General features: G+C 44.3%; 2 protein-coding genes across 3 annotated transcripts in view; one reads left to right on the top strand and one right to left on the bottom strand.

The window, feature by feature from the left end:
• The window catches only part of LOC133354594 (methyl-CpG-binding protein 2-like), a 36244-nt gene that overhangs the window by 7727 nt on the left and 6930 nt on the right, over window positions 1–21587 (bottom strand). Inside the window, exon 1 of one of the 2 annotated variants that reach the window (XM_061571558.1) lies at window positions 11397–11511. The exons of the other annotated variant lie outside the window; for it this stretch is intronic. Within the exon in view, the coding sequence (XP_061427542.1) occupies window positions 11397–11440 (44 nt within the window). The 5' untranslated portion in view covers window positions 11441–11511. Of the gene's footprint in view, window positions 1–11396; window positions 11512–21587 lie in introns of those variants that run through there. 2 annotated transcript variants of the gene reach the window in all.
• RABL6 (RAB, member RAS oncogene family like 6) overlaps window positions 16019–21587 on the top strand; it is a 59130-nt gene continuing 53561 nt past the window's right edge. The window contains exons 1-2 of the mRNA XM_061571557.1: window positions 16019–16268; window positions 21421–21585. Coding sequence (XP_061427541.1) covers window positions 21453–21585 — 133 coding nt within the window. The 5' untranslated portion in view covers window positions 16019–16268; window positions 21421–21452. The remainder of the gene's footprint in view (window positions 16269–21420; window positions 21586–21587) is intronic.

Genomic DNA, 21587 nt, shown 5'->3' with positions numbered 1-21587 from the left:
ACCAAGAAAAGAGTGAGGAACGGTGGCCAGAGGACGAGCTGCGGGCGCTATCTGACGACGGACTCATCACGCACCACCGACGGCGAGCGTCGTGCCAACTCCTCATCCAGCAGCGGACAAGCAGCTGCACCTGACGCCCCGAGCGAGAGAGAGCAACGTAGCCGTTTGTATGACACGCCCACCCTCACACACTCACCGCTCCGCAGGGAACAAACAAAATTTTGGTATAAGGAATGCCCAATCTCGACGTCTGCTTAACACAACAGAGATAAACAAGAAGAGAACAAACCACCAACACGCACATAACGCACATATCAGGAATAATACAGGTAGGAACAATGTTCCACACTGCCCACCAGGGATTTATTGTCTGTCTGTCGTGCATAAATAAATATATAATACACACAGCTCTTTGATTGGTGGAGACCTTACAAAAGCTCTTTGATTGGTGGAGACCTACTGCCGGGTACGGGGAGGGGAGGTGCCTAAGGGAGGAGGGTCAGGGGAGGGGCCTAAGGGAGGGGGGGTCAGGGGAGGGGCCTAAGGATATGGGGGGTTGGTCAGGGGAGGGGCCTAAGGGAGGGGGGTAATGGGAGGGGCCTAATCAAGGGGGAGGGGCCGATAGTTAAGGTGGCTGGCTACCTGGCTGGCTGCCTGGCTACCTCAAGTCAAGTTATCTTGTATACAGGTAGAGGAACAACAGGTTCCACACTTGCCCACCAGGGATTATGTGTCTGTCGTGCACGAATGCGTTGTCCAACCAAGTTCCTACCTGCCCACTCCGAAGGAACGTGTTAATAAGAAGACTAATGATAAGAGCGCGTCAACTATTAGCTGATGATGAAGAACATTGCTGCCCATTGAGTTACGTGGATACGATCGTTTAGAAGTATTTTAGTCGTTATTTTTGTTGTGATATTTCCGATGAATTAATTGAGGTCTACTTATGCCTTTGTATGAATATCGTCACATTCATTTTTAAGGACTTTTTCCTATCGCCGTATATGCTCGCGTTACTCTGAAGAATTTATCGATTGTTCTGTTACCCAGTTTAACAACGTAATCATTGAGGGTTAAATGTCCGGATCAATGAGGAGAACATCTCCAGGAGTACTGTGTTGACAATTTCAAGCATAAGGGTTCACATATTAGAGCAGGGGTCCTCAAACTACGGCCCGCGGGCCACATGCGGCCCGCCGAGGACATTTATCCGGCCCATGGTCACTAATTGGGCTGGAGGGGCTGCCTCCTCAGTGACAGACAGCCGAGGAGTAGGAAACCCAATTTAAATGACAGTAAGTGCATTTATATTCTGATTGCTATTCAGTTGTATGAGGTGATATGTTGTATGTTGTGTAAGCCCCGGTTCATACTGTTGCGATCTCTGAGCAGTGCGAGTTCAGCCATATGCTTGTATGGCTGAACTTGCATTAGATTCGGAAGAAAAAAGGCACATGTGCCTTCTTTTTTCCTGCAGTGGAATCGGATCGCATGGGTCTTCTCCCCCATGCGATCAGATTCCTATGCGAGTTCGCAGATCACACTGCGATCTGTGAACAAAACTGCAAGTGTAATTAACTTTTTAATGGCACCCGCACCAGTGTGAGCCTGGGGTAAAAGCGGAGTTCCCCCAATCAGACTGCATTGATGGGTAGTGCAGTCTGTATGTCTCTGTGTGGGCAAAGTTATTGCTGGTATATTGTTTTTGTAGCGCTGTATATATATTGGTATTTTACTAATAGCAATTTTGACTCCCTAGGAAACAATGATGTCAAGAAAGAGAAAAATTGACTCGGAGTGTAGGATATTCAAAGAACAGTGGACTTATGATTACTTTTTCATGCAGTACAAGGAAAGAGCTGTGTGTCTGATATGCCAGAATATAGTGTCTGTGTTCAAAGAATACAATTTACGTCGACACTATGAAACTCAACATGAAGATAAATATGATTGTTTGGTCGAAGTGAGAAAAGATAAAATATTAAAACTGAAAAATACATTAACAACTCAGCAAAATACTTTTGTGAAGCAGAAGCAGCTAAATATTTCATCACTGCGAGGAAGTTTTCAAGTTGCCAAGCTAATAGTGTGCACTGGCAGACCATTCGTGGAGGGAGAATTTGTTAAAGAATGCCTTCTTTCTGTTGCCAAAGAGATGTGTCCAGAGAAGGCCGATTTATTTAGTACAGCGAGTCTTTCAGGACCTACAATTACACGGAGGATTGAAGAAATGGGAGACAATTTGCATCAGCATTTGCAAAACTCCCCAAAAAAACTTTCCTATTTTTCCTTGGCACTCGACGAAAGCAATGATGTTCGTGATTCTGCACAACTTCTAATTTTTATTCGTGGGACGAATGACTATTTCGAAGTCACAGAAGAGCTTGCTGCACTGCAAAGCATCAAAGGAACAACTACAGGAGAGGATATCTATGAAAAGGTTTGCCAAACTGTGAATGGTTTGGAGCTGAACTGGGCTAAACTAGCCAGTGTGACAACTGATGGTGCTCCTAGCATGGTGGGGTCGAAGAAAGGAGTAATTGCTCGCATTAACCAAGAGATGGACAAACATAACCATTCTCATCCAATAGCCATACCCTGCCTCATCCACCAACAAGCGCTGTGTAGTAAATCACTGAAGTGGGACTGTTAACTTCATTAGAGCTCATGCACTAAACCACAGACAATTTCAGGAATTTGTCTGAGCTAAATGTTGACTATGAAGATGTTCTGTACCACACAGAAGTCCATTGGCTGAGTCGAGGGAGAGTTTTGAAACGTTTCTATGACTTACTTCCACAGATTACAGCTTTTCTGCTTTCAAAAAACAAAGAAGTACCAGAGCTCAATGATGCAGAATGGAAATGGCACCTTGCCTTTCTGACAGATGTAACAGAGCTACTCAACAGTTTCAATGTGCAACTTCAAGGAAAGGGGAAGCTCATCTGTGATATGCAATCACATGTCAAAGCATTTGAAGTAAAATTAGGCCTCCTCATCAAACAAGTGAAGGAGGAAAACTTCTGCCATCTCCCCACAACTCAAAATCTGTTAGCGGAAAAACCATTGGTTGCATTCCCAAACAAAACATGTGTGGATTCACTGGAAAAATTGCAAAAGGAGTTCCAATTTAGATTTAAAGAGCTTCATCTCCATGAACAGGACATACAGCTTTTCCATAACCCATTTTCTATTGACATTGAAAATGTGGATACAATTTACCAAATGGAACTGGATGAACTGCAGAATTGTGACTCTCTGAAAGACACATTCAAGTCAAGCAGCCTTCATAATTTCTATGCATCTCTCCCCTCTGAGACATATCCTCATCTCAGGAACCATGCACTCAAAATGGCAACCATCTTTGGCAGCACTAATGTCTGTGAACAGACTTTTTCCAGAATGAAACATTTGAAATCTCCAACCAGATCTAGACTAACGGATGCACACTTGCATCACTTGTTACGACTAGCAGTGACAAATATGGAACCGGACATTGACCATCTCATTAGCCAAAAGCAGGCCCATAGTTCCCATTGAAATACTGGCAAGTTTGTTGATTTAACTTTACTTGTTCTTCATTTAAAATATTGTATTTGTTCCCGTTTTGTTTCTTCACTTCAAAATAAGATATATGCAGTGTGCATCGGAATTTGTTCATAGTTTTTTTTAAGTATAGTCCGGCCCTCCAACGGTCTGAGGGACAGTGAACTGGCCCCCTGTTTAAAAAGTTTGAGGACCCCTGTATTAGAGTGTTAAGTTTTTGGTTAGAAATTAAAATTGCTTAACACAGAAGTGTCTGAGTGGTGCATAAGGGTTCACATATTAGAGTGTTAAGTTTTTGGTTAGAAATTAAAATTGCTTAACACAGAAGTGTCTGAGTGGTGCCTTCCTAAGTTCATGCATAATAATCTCAATCATGAGAACTGTATCCTGCGGTAAGATTTGGAGACCTGACATACACACGAAGACATAATCAGTAAATGTTAAAGCGAGAATAATTGTATTATACCGATCGATAATATAACCCTAGACAACGAAGCCAAGCTTAATTTAGCATGCTTACATCACACTTGCATAACTTCATACAATTCATTGTATTATCCTGATTGATAATACAACCCTAGGCAACGAAGCTGAGCCTAATTATCATAACTGCATACATTAGCATAATCACATACCTTTGCATAACGTTATACAATTACACCTCCCTAATTAGAATACATTATGCACATAATTACTTACATTAGCATAATTTCGGATAATTACGCATTTTTCCCATTTTCATTTTTTTTTCAAGATCCGACACATACCACACAGGACAAGTGTTGATGATACATAAGGATTATATTTTATAATCATATGTAAATTTTATTATGACGACTATGCTTGTTTCCTGAGGAAAGCCCCACAAAGTGCCAAAACTCTTTTCCAGGAGGGTCCTGCCACGTTTTCACAAAAGGGGGCAACGTTGCTCTGTATGATAATAATAAAATGAAAGTATTATAATCCGAAACGAGTATTCTGCTGGTATTTTTTTGGCATTGGAATGATTGGCCAACACAAGTTACACGATGTTTTTGTTTAGGTATGGGAGGAAACAGGCGAACCTTGAGCAAACCTGTATATAAAGGGGGGACAACATAGAAACTTCATGTATGTATGTACGTTTAATTTATTTCGCACCATATACGCAGCCAAACGGGCTAATCAGAAGGCACCCGCATGGTGATTCGAACCGAGGGTCATATTGCTGGGGAACAAGCGTTAGCGTTGTGCCACCCTGTGACACGTTTAATGCGTTGATAATATTGGGCGTTACATACACCAGCACACTCGTGCTCGCCCGTTTGTTTTGGTTGCATGGATTCCTATTGATATACACACATTTTCTACACTGTCATTTTACTGCTTGCATTTATCTCACTTGTCGCTTGCAAAATAAACAAATTCCATCAGATGTCAGCTGTTTATTAATGAATTGTGTTAATTAATTCACGGTTGGTCGCTATATACTTCTAAATGTATTTTAAGTCTTGTGAAGAACGCATACACGTGGACTTGTTCACGTGTGTGTGCGCGCATGTTTGAATGACAATGTACTAAGGCATTACAGGCAAAAATCAGTTTGGAGTCATCCAAATAACCCTCGCTTTAGAGTACATTCACAAGATCATTGGGACTCGACTCCAACAATCACGTTTAAATGAGCTGACGTTACATTTTATAAATAAATCGCTATTCAGCCCTGCATTCTCAGCTTCTGTTCAGTGAGGTGTCCACCGACTAAATGGAACAAGGCTAACCACATCATAAATCACGTGTGGCGATAACATTAAATAAGTGATTATGGCAAGATCCTTAAGATGCCACACACTATGCACAGCACTATGCTGTTACACAGCACCACGCAGTATGTGAATTACAGCACCGCCATTCACCACTAAGTGCCGGTGAGGTCACCACGGCACTTGTGCCATGCTAGGTGCACTTTGAGGCCATGTGAAGTGTGGAAGGCCCGCTTGGCAGGAGGTTACGTAACAGACCCAGCCAGGTGCCACACAGCTTGTGAACTATAGCACTTTACATAGATACATGATACAACGCAGTGTGTGCGTGTACTATAGAACTATACTCTAACACGGTAATACATTTACATTGCATGGCAGAAAGCTGTTACCATCCTCTCGACGAATATACAATAAATAATTACCACACAGCTCCAACCATGGACACACAGCAACACTGGCAGCCGTTCAGATCACCACCAAGTTACCCCTCAAAGCCGTCCACTGCAGAGGCTGGGCCTTGCCTTCAACCTGCCCTTATCCTGCCACTGCAGTTGGAAGTCTGAATTATCCACCCATTTCATATTCTTTGGGTCTTTTCGTAAAGTCACGAAGATAGGTTCAAAGAAAATAACAAAAAACGACGTTTCGATCGCAACACAAGCGGTCGTCATCCTGATGACGACCGCGTGTGTTGCCATCGAAACGTCATCAGGATGACCACCACTTGATTTGCGATCGAAACGTCGTAGTTTTTGTTATTTTCTTTGAACCTATCTACGTGACTTTACTGAAAGACCCTAATAATATGAATTCCTGCAGTTACGAAAGCTTTAAGTCAAGATTTATCCACCCATTGTGACAAGCAATAAAAAGACACGAAGACAGACAAGACACAGATGAATAGAAACATACAGAGGCACAGAGAGATACAAGTACACATTGACACAACGAGGGGCAACAAAGACAGGAAGGTTACAAGATAAATGGTGATACACAGACTGGGGCATAAAGAGCGAGAGAGAAAAAAAGGTCAAAAGGGAAATGGTGAGACATGCCACTGACAGACACACAGAGACAGGCATAACCAGGGACACAAAAGCGAGAGGGACATGGAGAAAAACACAGAGCAGCAGAGACATAAATGGAAAGACGGAGTGACACAATGAGCGACAAGAAAGATAGACAAATATAGACATGCGTGTCAGGGGTGGGCACAAACAGCACATCAAATAGCACATCGTAGCAAGAGGGGAGAGATTACTTTTTGGGGTTCAATGTCAAGTCCAAGGGCTTCCCCTTTATTGTGACCTCTTGGAACCCAATCAAGTGCCTGTCTAAGTAACTACCCTCGTGCTTCTGAGCACAACCCACCCACCATATTCATCACTTGCCATCTTAAATTGGGTACCCAAAATACTTAATTTCCTTAACTAGTGTTATTCCTAGCATCCTCCTCAGACCTTATACTGTGTCACAACTGTGCTGAAGCACATTTGAGTTGTTTTAATGATGCTCTATGTGTGCTGCATTGTTTTATTTTCTAAACTGGCCTTTAATGTCTTTCAAAAGGCATCCTGCAATAAAAATAGAAGTAAAAAAAATGTCCCTTTAAATATATAAAAATGTAATCTAAAATGTAAATCCTAAACTCATCCTCTGTGTGTGTACTCTTTCTCCCATAACCACAGTACCGCTGGGATCCAGCGTGTTTCGCTCATGACCATTAAACCCTTCGTTTGTTAGTTGTGCAATTCCCCTTAGAGAACCCCCTACTCGTTCTCCGTCATGTTGACGTTCTTGTCTTCGTCGTGCTGTTGCTGTGCACACTCACCACAGATCTCCCTCGCTAGGTAACTGGACGACAGGCTAAATGGGATCATTCGTGTAATCAATAAAATAAACTCAAATAATATGATACACGAATACAAATCGCCAAGTACAGAATAGGGTAAGACTATAGAATACATATATAAAATGTACTCCGAATACCCAGTAAGCTGTACTGCAGTGATATTAATAGTACTCCACCAGCACAGCACAAAGTGATGTCCAATAATACACAATGTTGGACTACAGCACACTGTGTAAATGTTTCCAACACTTTACTTCCTACAGAGTATTAAAAATACAAGATAACATACACAATATTAGTACTATACAAGCGGTGGAAAGTATTCTATATGCTGTCAGAATAACATGATGACCATAAATCTGGCATATTATAACGTACAACATCTACCCTATGCTATTAAATGTAACAGTGCCAAATGAAATGCCTATTGCAAATCTATATACTCGCTAATGCACATAACAGTTCCCTAACAGATTTGAATTTACCAAATAATGGTAATAAAAATAGAAATGTAGCTGTGTATGAAGTACATAATGTAAATCTTTTTGGTGGTGTACCATATAACGTAACAAAGTGCATCTTGTAAAATAAAAAGCAGTAATATATTTTTGAGCTGGATATTCGGTCGTTTACATTTCTATGTTCGCAACCTCAGCAAACTGGCTATAATTGTCCTAAGGTTACATTAAAATGTACTTGATTTTGAAACAGTAAAATGTAATAAATATTGATTGTAACCAACCTAAATGCATTAATATGACGAATGTGTAATAGTAAAAACTTCAATGAATTTAAAATATAGTTTTCATTAAATCTCTCCGCTTGATTAACCATCCAATTAATATTCTAAGGAATTGAAGGTTTTGTTATTTGCATATTTTTTTCTGTGCAACAATTAAGGAGTGATGGTGCAGTGGTTTGTACACTGCGTTATGAACCCGGTAACCCGAGTTCACTCTCGGTCACAGTAAACATCAGTGTGGTGACCGATAACACAACTGGCTCCCTTCTGACCGTACTTCACCACATAGGGTGATGAATTCTGGTCAAACAACCGCCACGACAAACACGGCATGGAGAGGTCTTCATCCAGCAGTAGACTGAGAAAAGACTGACATTTATTCTTCTTTTTATAAATACTTTTATAGGTACTGCAGTGAATAAATGCACGTGGGATTTTAGTCTTTTAGGCACAATTTAGCTTTTACACCCCATTAATTTCACCTAATTAAAATAAGAATCATTGCATTTTTATTTATTACGTACAACTTTTTTACATTTGTATTATTTAAACGAAAATGACAAGAAGTAACAACAATGTTAGTGCTAAAGTGTCTTCCCCACAGGAAGCGATGGCACGGTTTTTGGAGCAAGGCAACACCCCAACCGAGGTTCGAGTCTTGGATTTTTCAGATTATTCTTCAAATGTGGAACACATCCCTAATACATTCCAATACAAACATAAGTATGTTTAACTATACACAGTAATTTAACGCAAGTTGATATACACACACAGCACCATATCTAAGAACAATACTGCATATCATTTATGCACAGTAATATTAAATATATATCACATTATATTTCGATTTAAAGCTTTCGTGACTGCAGGGATCCATCTTCTTGGTTCTTTCGTGACTTTACCGAAAGAACCAAGAAGATATCACATTATAATTAACTATAATTTATACCGTATGTGGTGCTGCATTATATGTACATGGCATTTCAATACCATCACACAGATTCACAAAATACTGTATAACACTAATTTCATAACGTATACCATGTAACTTCAGGTCTCCCTCGTAAGACTTCTCACGATAGGTTCTTAGCTGGTTATTACGTTTTTGCAAGTCGTAAGCTCTGGAGATTACACACAAGGTGCATTATATTAATCTACTAGCTTAACTACCCGGCTTCACCCGGGACTTGGATCCACCACGCCCGGCCGCCTTTGTCTCCCCAGTGGCGATGTTCACACACCACAGCAGTTACTGAAATAATCGTCACCGGTGTTGGCCGTGAGCGGGAATCGAACTTGGGTCGCCGGGTTCGTAGCGCAGCGCGCTAACCACTACACTACAATGCGTTACGCTTCAACATGCGCGGGTCACGTGACATTCGACGTCACAGCTCACTTGCCGTGCAAAAAAGTGTATTTTTAGAATTTTTGCATGTTGTATAGTCTGGAAAGTACCCACATGGCAAATTTCCAGTTTGTTGCATGTCGGGAAGTACGCTAAACATTTTGAACAGACAGACATTCACAACTTTGCCTTTTATATACTGGGGCTATATCGCCATTTTTTTTATAGTACAATATCAAATATCGCGTCATGTTGATTGTCGCTAAATCAGTTTGCCATAACTTAACAGTTTACTTCACAATGTTCAGCAAAAATAAATGACTTAAAAGTTGCAGTTTACTCGACTTAAGCCTGCCACGAGTCTGTTATGATTACAATCAACAACGCACATCCTGTCCAAATAAACGTAATTACAAGAACGACTAAATAAAGACGTGCAATCTCCATTCCATCAATTACTCTGGAAAGCAGTGTGTAAATCATGTATTCAATCCATAATATGGGTTTATTGGAATAGATCGCGTAAATGTGGCGTTAAACCCGCCGCGATCTAACCCAAAAAACATGTATTGTGGAAATTGGTCGCGAAAGCCTACGTGTTAAATATGTATTTAATATTGACAGCTATATATGTATGGATTAATAACTATGTTCATTTCATGTCAGGAAAATTATATTTTAGATAAATCACAACAATTTTGTGTGGCTCTTCCTATTGTACGATGTATTGTGGGTATCGACATATTGCGGTAACCCGACTACAAAGTAAAGCGTAAACATAGATGTGAAATGTAATCATCTAACGGTGCAATTACACGCTAAAAGAATTCCTACATGGTTTACATCGCATTTAAACCAGCTGGGATCAAACTTCCCAACGTCCTCCGTGGCCTGGGAAGTTTTAATTTAGAAATCTGTGGCGAGTGCCCCCGGAATTATGCAAGTGACCTGCATTGCCCCCGGAGTGGATTGCTCCTGCTTCTGCAGATTTTTTCCCCCGTTTCAGATAAAGTTCCAGCATATTGCAAAGTAAAACATTCCCCTGCATCTCTCATAGCAAACAAGCCAGGAGATGAATGCGGCTTGCGAGCCTAGGTGTGGCCACCCACCGGGATCTATGCAAAACACCCTTCACAATACGACCCGCCATGTACACACAACATTACGGCAGTGCAATAGCACTGGTTATACACTGCACTATCCCATGCAGGACTGTCATATATACCGCAATGATTAATTTCAGATTTAATCACACGTATACAGTACTATAATGTATTGACATGTCGAGAACATTCTCGTCGGAGCGTAAATAATTGTAAGAGGTTACGCCGGTTTGGGGAGGCCTTCATTCATCAGTAGATTGAGCATGGTCTTTGACAGCAAAATAATGTGATCCCTTCCCAAAAATGCTGCCGGGGTACATTGCATACCTATATCATGCAATCCACATGAGCACCAAATACAAAGTAATGCAAACAAATAAATGCAGACATTCATTATATATATTTTTAAGTGTTCATCCACGTAAGTATACATAAGTGTCTCTCACATTACAGTCGTGCTATACTAATTAACAATTGTCCAGTATGTATGTACACCGTATGACCAGTTATACTGTATGCATAGCACTGTCATGTATACTGTATGTGTCGTCCTGTAGTGTACTGCATTATTGGACCGTTACAAAGCGCACAGCTGACGCGCCACTATGTATAGCGGCGCTGTGCCTACACGGTACACATTACGGCAGTACCGCTATTGCAGTCTACATGTTATTACTGTACAGTACACACTGCAACGCTACTGTAAACGTACAGTGTACACTTGCGCAAGTAGCGCGACGTTTATAAACAAAGCGACGGGTCGCAGCGTGCCTGCCGAGCGCAACTTCGGGCGCGTTTAGGCCGCGAGGGCCCGCGCTCGGGGCGAGCGGTCACGCCAGCAGTGGAGCAGCGGCACGATGGCGGGCGAGGAGGAGGCGGTGGAAAGAAGACGAGCTGCGCAGTGCCTAGGCCGAGGCGGTGCCTTGCTTCGCGCCTCACACGCTCCTCTGCCCCGCGCTCACACGCGCGGGCTGCGAGGTGGGGTGCAAGGGGAGCGCGATGCGAGAGAGAAGGGGAGAGAGTTGCGCGGGGGAGGAGAAGCGGAAGCCGCTCAGTCCCTCACCTCAACTTAGTTTCGCGGGCGGACGCAGCCGCCACCGCCGCCATCTTCGGCCTATTCAGATGTCGGGGCCTCGGGAGACCAAGGGGTTGGGGGCGGGGCTAGGCAGGGCGGAGCCTGTGCGAGGGGCGGGGCCTTGAGGAGGGGGAAGGGCGGGGTCCGGATTGGCTGCACGGGATCCTCACAACTCAAGTCGGTTCGAGCGTCATTATCCTCAGCTCTACACCGTTTACAGCAGTGGTTCTTAACCTGGGGTGCACGCTGCACACACACCCTGAGGGTACGAAATGACATTTCTGGGGGTGCAAGACATGGCCAGATTTTTTTTCGAATCGAAACAAAAATTAAGCACGGGCACGTAAGCGCAACTAATTAAATCTTGACTTAAAGCTTTCGTGACTGCAGGAATACATATTCTATGGGTCTTTCGGTAAATCCACGTAGATAGAAAAATAATAAAAATATCACGACGTTTCGATCGCAACACAAACAATCGTCTTCAGGTGAAAAAATACAGAGAGAGAGAGAGAGCTGATGAAGCAGGATGTTATATCGGCCTGAGATGTGTGCAGCCCAAGGGTAAGTGGGCAGGGCTAGAAATGGAATTTGCATGTAAATGTAAGAACGGAGGGCGCCCTGAGGCTGTGGAGGTGACCATTGCAGCAGTGTGCGGTGTGGGCTTCCGGTGAGGGAGCGAGAGGGAGCGTCAGCCAGTCAGGGTTACGTAGGGGCAAGATACGCTGGTTGACCTGCTGACACGTGACCGGATGATATTGGAGGGGGGCCGCCACCGGTGGATGGGGGCCGCTGGGTGGTCACGTGGTCCTAAAAAGCTCTCGGGAGCCTTTGAGAAAGAGCTCGAGAGATCTGGAAGGTGGGTGGGGCGAAGCCAGTCCCAGCCAGGGGGATATAACGGGGGCCCCGTGAGGAGCTCGAGGTTCTTCGTGTGCTGGTGTGAAGAAGATCCACGTCGGGGAGAAGAAGCCTTTAGCCATGCGGTCCAGGACCCAGCTTGTGGTCCGGGCCGGGATAGCGAACCGTGTCTAGTTTGGCCGTAGCATGGTTAGATGGGCATTCAAGACCCGAGTCTAGATTGTGTGATGTTATGTTAAAGTTGTGTAATAAATAATGTTGCTCCCAAGACAACGTCGGCGACTCAGTTGGACTCACTACAAATGTAAGAGAACCACCGCAATGGTGGATGTGCTAGTGAGACATTCAGCCCATTTATTATGTGTAGCCCAAGGGTAAGTGGGTGGGGCTAGAGATGGTATTTGCATGTAAATGTAAGATCGGAGGGCGCCCTGAGGCTGTGAAGGTAGCCATTGTATTGTGAGAGATTAGCATGTCAATGTAAGAGAACCACCGCAACGGTGGATGTGTTAGTGAGACATTCAGCCTGTCAATGCAAAGACATCCAACCTGGCAATGCAACTCAGAGAGTCGGAAATAACAGTTAACATCAGCAGGTAGGATGGAAACATCATAGCCAGTTATGACTTAAACTGGTTAATAACGTCCTTCCAATGATTGCTCAGTTTGTACCCATCTTCTCGGTTGAAATTGTGTTCGTGTTTAAATATCTGGATGGTTTCATGAACGAATCTTTGTTGATAGCCAGTAGGTTTGCAGAGTACCTTTGTCTTGGAAAAAACAATTTAGTTTATGCCCACAGCCTTAAAACTATGATCAGCCACGGCTGAGGTATTGGTCCTACCATGTTTCAGATCTGCCTTATGTTCACGAATATGGTCCGAGACATGTCGCTCAGTTTCCCCAATGTAACTACTGCCGCAGCCACAGCTTAGTTTGTAGACACCGGGATATTGCATGTCAGGGATCACATCCTTCACAGATGGGATCAGATCACGAATTGTATGTACTGTGTTAAATCGAACCTGGATCTTGTGTTTGCTCATGATTTGGGAAATCTGTTTGGTAACCCCTGCTATGTATGGCAAGGTGATGGTTTTCATTGGGTCCTTAGATGGTTCTTTCCTAACGGTTGGGGTGATAGCTTTACGGATTGTGTAGTCCGAATATCCATTCATCTTGAGGGCTTGGTGTACGTGTTCCAGTTCACTGGCGAGGTGGTGATGGTTGGAAATACGAGCCCTATGGTGTAGAGTTTTGATGAGGGAATTCTTCTGGGCTGGATGGTGGTGAGAGTCAGGTTTTAGGTAGGCATCCGTATGGGTGGCTTTCCTGTAGACAGTGTCCCATTGAGCCATCTGGTCTCTTTTCAATTAAAACATCCAAGAATGGTAACTTGCCATCCTTTTCCACCTCCATGGTGAATTTGATGGCTGGGTGTATGGAATTGCCCAGAGCTGGTAGGCCATGTGGCCAGATGACGAACATGTCATCTACATATCTCTTCCACAAGGAAGGACGTAGGATGGATGCCTGGATGGCATTTGTCTCAAATTTCTCCATGAAAATATTGGCTACAACTGGAGACAAGGGAGAACCCATTGGGGTACCTTCAAATTGTTTGTAGAATGTTCTGTTCCAGGTGAAGTAAGTGTTGTTGAGGCAGTGTCTAACCAGGACAGGTACATCAGCTTTCAGTCCTTGTTGGACCAAATCTTCAATGATTGCAATGGTGTCAGGCACAGGAACTTTGGTAAACAAAGATACCACAACGAAACTGACAAGGAAGTCACCTGAAGCTAGTGAGATGTCCTTAATTAGATATACCAAGTGAGCTGAGTTAAGTGGATGGCGTCTATTTACAAGACTTCGACGAACGCGCGACACAAATTTGCCACGCGACAGAAGGGGGAGGATGAGTCAGCCCTCGCCTTCCATAGCACGCTTTTGGCGCTGGCGAAAGCCACCTTCCCAGAGATGGACCACGATGGCATCGACGCGTTGGTCTTGGAGAGATTACTGGCCTTGGCGGAAACCCTCCACATCATTCTTCCACCATTGGAACTTCATTTGCCAGTAAAAAATATAATTGTTTTTTTACCCTTTTATCTGGCAACAAAACTGACACCTTTTTTACAAGGAGTCATGTTTGCATAGACCACAATACCGGCAGTCATAATGCAAACAAAAAACATAACTCTGATAATGTATGCACTGTCCTTGAAGTTTATTGGTCCACACCCGAGACAGCTTTCTTTAGAACCTAGTCTCACATGGTGTTGGACCAGATGACGCCAAAAGGCGCACAACTCAAAGACAATGCACCATCAGAGTATGAGAGCTCGGGGTATGCATTTACACCATTGGAACCTCATTTGCCAGTAAAAGGACAGTGCATACATTATCATAGTTATGTTTTTTGTTTGCATTATGACTGCAGGTATTGTGGTCTATGCAAACATGACTCCTTGTAAAAAAAGATGTCAGTTTTGTTGCCAGATAAAAAAAACAATTATCATCATTCTTCCAGCTGAAGATGATGACATCTCGTCTCTCAAAGTCGCTAAATGCATCCGAGCCCAGCTACTTATACAACGGGACAGGGCGCAGGTGACGTGTGCTGTGTTCCGCACGGGGCTGGGGCCGCCTAATGGAACGGAGCCCCATTTTGCATGTGCGTCGATTCGGAGGCGACAGTCATGGCGATGGCGCACGGCGGACGGTCGAGCAGCGGCGGCTAAAGTCGTCTAGCTCCGGAGGCGGCCATGTTACCTGCTACAATTGCGGCCTGTCGGGTCACATGTCATCGGGCTGCCGCGTACCATGACGGCACCTCCCAGCATCACCGCCATCCTACGCTTCCCTACACCCTGAGGCGAGTCGCGATGCACTCCACACTTGACCCCTGGCCTCACCTCACCCATCTAGGCGTTTTGATTCACGGCCCGATCCCACGTCGATACGGGGGAGTCCTACGCATAATCATGAGGTTCGTCATGATTATGGGCGGAGCGGCCCCGACCTGGGGGGGATATAAGGTGGGTCCCTGAGAGGGACCGGGGTCGCTGCATTCTACAAGCTGAAGCTCCACATCTACAAGCTGGAAGCTCTACGTCCTACGAGGCATCAACACGTGGTCTGCGACCCGAGTCAGGGTCTGACCCTTCGTAGCTGTAACTCCTACGTAGAGTAGTACAGGTAGGAGCTACTGGTTCCACATTGCCCACCAGGGATTATTTGTCTGTCTGCCGTGCATATTTGTCTGTCATGCACGAATGCGCTGTCCAACCAAGTCCCGACCTGCCCACTCCGAAGGAACGTGTTTAGCTGGGTGGTCACCACCTTAGGCTGTATCTGGTGTTAGCAGGCTGATGTTACAATAAAAGTGTTGCCTCTAAAGAACGTTTGCGACTCAGTTGGACTCACTACACAAGGATGAGAACTTAAAAGATATGAATTGCTTCGAACTTGTATTTATTAAAATGTCTAGAACAATCAAACATAGACCTGTTAAGTTAAATAAATAAAGTTATAATACAAAAAAATCCAATAAGAAAGTAGGATAACTTTTCAAATCGCAGCCTTTGCGATTTGCTAATCGCATTGTTTCAAATTGAGATTTCTATTTGAAATCGATTAATCGTTCAAGCCCGATGCTGTCGGCACCGGAGGGAGCTTCAATGCCATCATCGCCGGGCCAGCAGTCTGCGCTCCCGTGCCACGTGGCTCGGAATGGCTGCACCACTTCCGTCCGAGCGCCCTCTGACCCCGACGGTCGGGACGTCACCACGGGGCGACTCGCATGGCGACTGGAGGGACTCGGATCGCTCTCGGCTCGCGTCTCCCTCCCCGTACCTCTCGTCGCGTCCCTCCTGAGCGTCTCCCTCCCTCAGGCTCCCTCCCTTCCTCTCCTCGCTCTCTCGCGCCCTCCGCTCTCGCTGCTCTCCCGCCTCGCGTAGAGATCCTCCCGCTGTGAGCGAGGGGCGAGCGGCGGCGATTGAGGTGAGGAAGCCTCCTGCTGCTGCTGTCACCGTCACTCACACACTCGGCGGCGGCGGCGTCGTCTTCCTCATCGTCAACAGCCATGGACTATCCACTGCTGGATCATCACGGCGTCTATCTCTCCCCTCGGTCGCAACGCCACCCCCTCTTACGAGCTTGCCAATGCAACAATCCCGACTCGGTCATAGCAGGCGGTCGCTGTGCTTAGTATCGCTGCTGTTTCCTGAGACGCGTGGAAATTATTGGTGCATTCGGATAATGGCTAATCGTGATCGAGTAGTAATTTGCCATCGTCAATAACTAATCAGCACTATGCTATAGTAACCATTACTCTAGTCTATCAACAATAGCGTCGCTATATAAGGATACGCGAGTATTGATGTTTCCTCTACTACAGTATAATATCTTAAACTCAATACAGTCATGGTCACGACAATAATACCACCACAGACTGAGGGGAGGGTGATTACTACAGTATATTAATAACAATACCGCTCATGATCATAATAACACAAGCACAGATCGACTGGGTGTTATAATACTTATACTAATGATAATTATATCAGCATTACTGCTGCAAACATCGAGACGCGATGCTTATTACGACAGTACGATAATAACAATAATGCTGCTCTTCATGATACAGGAGAGGCGATGTCAATACTGTAATCACGTGAGTGACGGCACGATACGACTGCTGCTACATCTGACGGGAGACCCAAGAGGCGATCACAATATCTGTCGCGCAATCACACCGTGACAACATTGTAATAATAAGTACCATTGCAAACTAACAAGACGTGAGGTTGACTACTTCTCTACCACTAATGGTAGCGACAAGCTTTTACTACGAAGATGCTCATTGCAGAGGAGGCGCGATGCACGCACCACAACGAGCCTGTGGTGAAACGAGATAAGTCCATTGACGCTGCTGATGGACAGAATCCCAGATTGTCAGACGCGTGCCGGTGCCCGGCTAATTGATGACGGGAAGTGATGCAAGCCGCACGCCATCACAGTCGTATTGCTCATTGCAGGGCAAAACCAAGACGGTAAACATCAGATATCTCGGGCAGCAGGTGGCTTATTTTATACTGAGTCCTAGAGGAAGAAACGTATTGATGTAATCACTTAAAATAATGCATTGATTATCCGAATAATGAATAGTGGATTTAAAATGGGGGGGGGGGGGCGCTATAAACTAAACTAATCTGAAATCCTAAAATAATGTTACTTGTTTATTTAGGATAATCTATACTGAGTCTTGGCACTCATTTTCAAGATAGTCCTACTTTGTCTTTTTTCATTTTAAATTGTTTTCACCAAATTCATGAGTGTTCGTACACGTGGGAGGGAACTGGAGCATCCAGAGATGAGCCACACACGTAAACTCCACGTCGAGTAAGCGGAGAGACGTAAAAAGGGTTGAAGATGTCAGACAAAATATTAAATCCAGGAAAACCTTGTTTTATCAGTGCGTGCTTTGGCTATACGCGGTTTGCCTCGTTAGATGTTTTCCGGAATACGCTGCTAGGATTCTCGCCTCCGCGTCAGAAAGTAGTGCTGTGAGGGTTCTGCATATGTTGCAAGGTGTGAATGAATTGATTGTGAGAACGATGTATTCACCATGTATGCTTTTTGCGTGTGTTTTTGCGTGATAATGTAACGTATACTCGACACGCTCACGCACAGCGCAAATTTTGACATGTCGCCGCACGCATCCAGCCATCCGGTCGTTGAGGATGTATCCAGACAGATGCCTAGATGAGTGACTGAGGTATCTAGACAGACGCCAAACTAATGCAGGAGCTGAACTTTATTGCAACTGTACTTTATTTCAGGTTATATCAGTTGCACGTTATTGCATCCCTGCTTGAAAGGTGGGAAGGCGCGTTTAGCGGCATTGCTAGGCGACAGGGCTGTAAAACCAATGGACATGCGATCGTTTTAACATGAACAAATACAACTTGGCCACCATTCGTTATGGACAAAAACATAATCTACCTTCATTATGTGGATTATATTTTAAACATTAATAATTGGTGATTCTGCGTTGGCAATGGTGCACAAAGTACAATTACCACAGATACTCAACACATTCGTCAATAACAAAGTCTGGCCTTAAAGAAAAACATGTACAGTGGGCAATGTTTTGGACTATGGCTATTCTTCTGTTGACTTTGCCCAAAATCTCGTCTAATATACTTTTCTTTCAAGGCCAAAGTGTTACTTGCGAATGCGTTGAGTTTTTTGTTGGCTGCATTTTGCAACGTCTTCAGAGATATCGAGAAAAGGAAAAGCTCCTGGACCAGATGATATAACTGTGAACGTAATCAATATTCAGGAGCAGTTTGTGGAACACAATTACCGAATATATTTTCAACTCTTATCCGCAGTGATTTGGGGGACTGATATCACGGACACTATTCACGGAGCTATCTGCGATTTTACTCTTATCCGTGGGGTAAAATATCGTGGATAATAGGATTCAATTTCCGCTCGACTCCCCTTCGCCACAGAAAAGGCACATAAATTAGAAAGCAGCTTAACTACGCATTTTGGGTAAAATTGCGGATGTTGGCAAGAAATATGGGCACGGACAATAAGCGTTTTTGCTGACTCTACAGCTGCCACAGTTAATAGGAGTTGTGGTTAATAAGGCTGTGGATAAGAGGAGTTCTGTACTTCAATCATAAAATTATGCCTTAATGATTCTATCCAAACACGGTGCAACGGACTTGAATTCGGATGGTGGTGGAGGTGTGTGTTACTCCTACTTGCTCGGGTCTCAGAGAGAGCACCATCACACTCAGTCCAAATTACAGCACTTTCCTTATCCCTTTTACTGTTACCCAGAATCTCTTTGATATAGCATCGCAATAAACTCACCAAAGTTTTATCACACGGCACGGGGGCTTCCATCTCACGCCGAACTTTGCCATTCTCTCTCGTCAAGGGACATGAACCTTCACGCGAACTCCAACCATCTTCGCAGCAACTTTTGGCTTGCCATCGAACTAAGATGGTCACCGCATCGCGCACTTTCAGATGCACTTTTGTGGCCGTCTATAACGATCTTCCGATATTAGGAAACCACTGTGCACTTTTAAATCTCAATATAAAACTAATTTCTTTAGAACTGCTTGTGTTTAGTTTTTTGCCCTTCCCCACCCGCACCTCCAATTGGCACGGTTGGGCTACGTACGGTTTGAAAGAAGTTCAACAAACCCACATGGCGCATTGGGGGTCCATGAGTGCCACCTAACTCGGGGACGGCCCCGCGTGGGTTGTGGGTCATGAGGTGGCCTCGCCCGCCCTGGCGACAGCTCCGAGGTTGTGACATTGCAGTAGACTGGGAACAGGCATTCGACTCGGTGGAATTTGGTGCTGCCAAACAGGTGCTTGCAAAATCAATGGCTCGCTTAACATTTACAGAAATGTTGCAGCTACTCTGAGATTGCCTGAAGAAAAGTAGAAAAATACGTGTTAGAAGTAGAGTTGGACTCATGGGACATGGTTGTGTCAAAGTTATGGGAAGTGCAATTAGAATATTTTTTTATGAACATTGGATTGGAGAAAAAAAGGCATAAATTTAATAGGAAAAAATATCAATGATCTCATATTTGCTGATGAAATAGTTATGATTGCAATGCTAGGAAATTGATTCCAGAATTAGATTTAATAATTTATTAAAGAATGCTACAAGGTTGGCCTCAAGATAAATAATGGCAATGCTGAAGTTACGTACAACAAAATCGATAGACAATTCCTGATATTTTTTCAGATGCTTCTGGAAAAACACCAGAGTACGTATGTATGTTGAACTTATTTTGCACCATATGTAGCCAACCATGCTAATTGAAGTATGCGTTTCGAGGGCAAATGTTGAAGGCAAATTGATATCAAAGTGATTGAATGAAGACATCGATAAGAGCAGGCGTGAAGGGCTTTTGGAAAATTGAACTGAATAATGAAAGTGACACGCTAAAGACGCACAGGATGTTGATTGGGCTGACTGCAGTATAATATTAGACTGGTGATGTTAAAGCCATTAAGTAATGACATTCATTCAGTGGATAAACATGAGCCTCATTGAGAACTAAACACTTATTTTATAGTTTTAATTAACAATCATAGTGGACCAACGAAAATGAATTGATTACTATAATGAGCCAAGAATGTCTGTGTGTCCCGCGCGTGACGTCACTCAATGTCAGCCAGCCCCCCTCATTAATACTCATGAACAGGTGACGACACTCCACATCGAATAGCCCCCCACATTAATAATTATGAAGAGGTGATGTCTTCCAAATGGACACCCCCCCCTCTATTAATATTAATTAGCGGGTGATGTCACTCCACATGGGTGGGCGAGGCGCCTCCTCCCCCCTCCTCAGCATCAACTTACAACCCTCACTACAAAGGCAGAACCCTCAGGTCACGCGATCTCCATAATGCTATTGAGAGATACAAGTAAAAAGGACGTCATGATGAACAAGGGATTATAACCTTTAAATTAAATAAGTGCTACCGCGGCCTTACAAATTGCACACAAATTCATGCAATTAATATCACGTCGCGGTCTGCTTTTCGCTTGCAAGTTTCAGATTTACTGAAATACACCCGTCCTTGGACGGGCAAAAGGCGCGTGATTAATGATATTGAGATCAAAATAAGGCAGCATTCTAATAAATACAAATATGTTATGCCATAATTTCCTAATCACATGAGCATTGAAGCAGTACTTAGCACCTCTTTACAGGACTGAGCCAGTGGCCGAAATGCCACATTCCTATGACGGGGACCAATCTATCCAAAGGACAACCATTGTTCATTTACCTACAAAGTGATATTAATTTTAAATGATCCCGGAGGGATGATAGGTCGAATCAACCCACAAGCACGATTTGAACTCGCAACTTTTTGATTTCGAGCCGTCTGCTCTGCTGCCGAACCACTGGCTATCGTGTAGAGAATGCACCACGCCTTACGGGCCATGTCACTGACCATGCCAGAGCCTGTGCCCACACGTGGTTGTCGCTAGTGCGACCACGCCGGCGTGAGGTGTGACGGATACTAAACGAAATAGTTCCTGCACACCTGCGTGGCCGTGCTAATTGGCACGTGGTGTCCTGTCGGCATGTGTTGTCAGCCGGGCAGTGACGTCGCCTCGCCACAGTGAAGATGTTCTCCGCGTGGAAAAAGCTCCTGGGCTCGGAGCAGGGAGGAGGGGCGCGCGACCGAGGCACCCCTGCTGGCATCCAGTCTATGGGGCAGGCCTTGCAGCGCAAGTTCGCCAAGGGAGTGCAGTACAACAGT

This window comes from Lethenteron reissneri, chromosome 48, assembly GCF_015708825.2.
Source record: "Lethenteron reissneri isolate LAM-NWPU_2019-01 chromosome 48, ASM1570882v1, whole genome shotgun sequence".
In the NCBI taxonomy this organism is placed as follows: Eukaryota; Metazoa; Chordata; class Hyperoartia; order Petromyzontiformes; family Petromyzontidae; genus Lethenteron; species Lethenteron reissneri.
The sequence above is the reverse complement of the archived record's forward strand: the minus strand, read 5'-3'. Positions and strand labels throughout refer to the sequence as shown.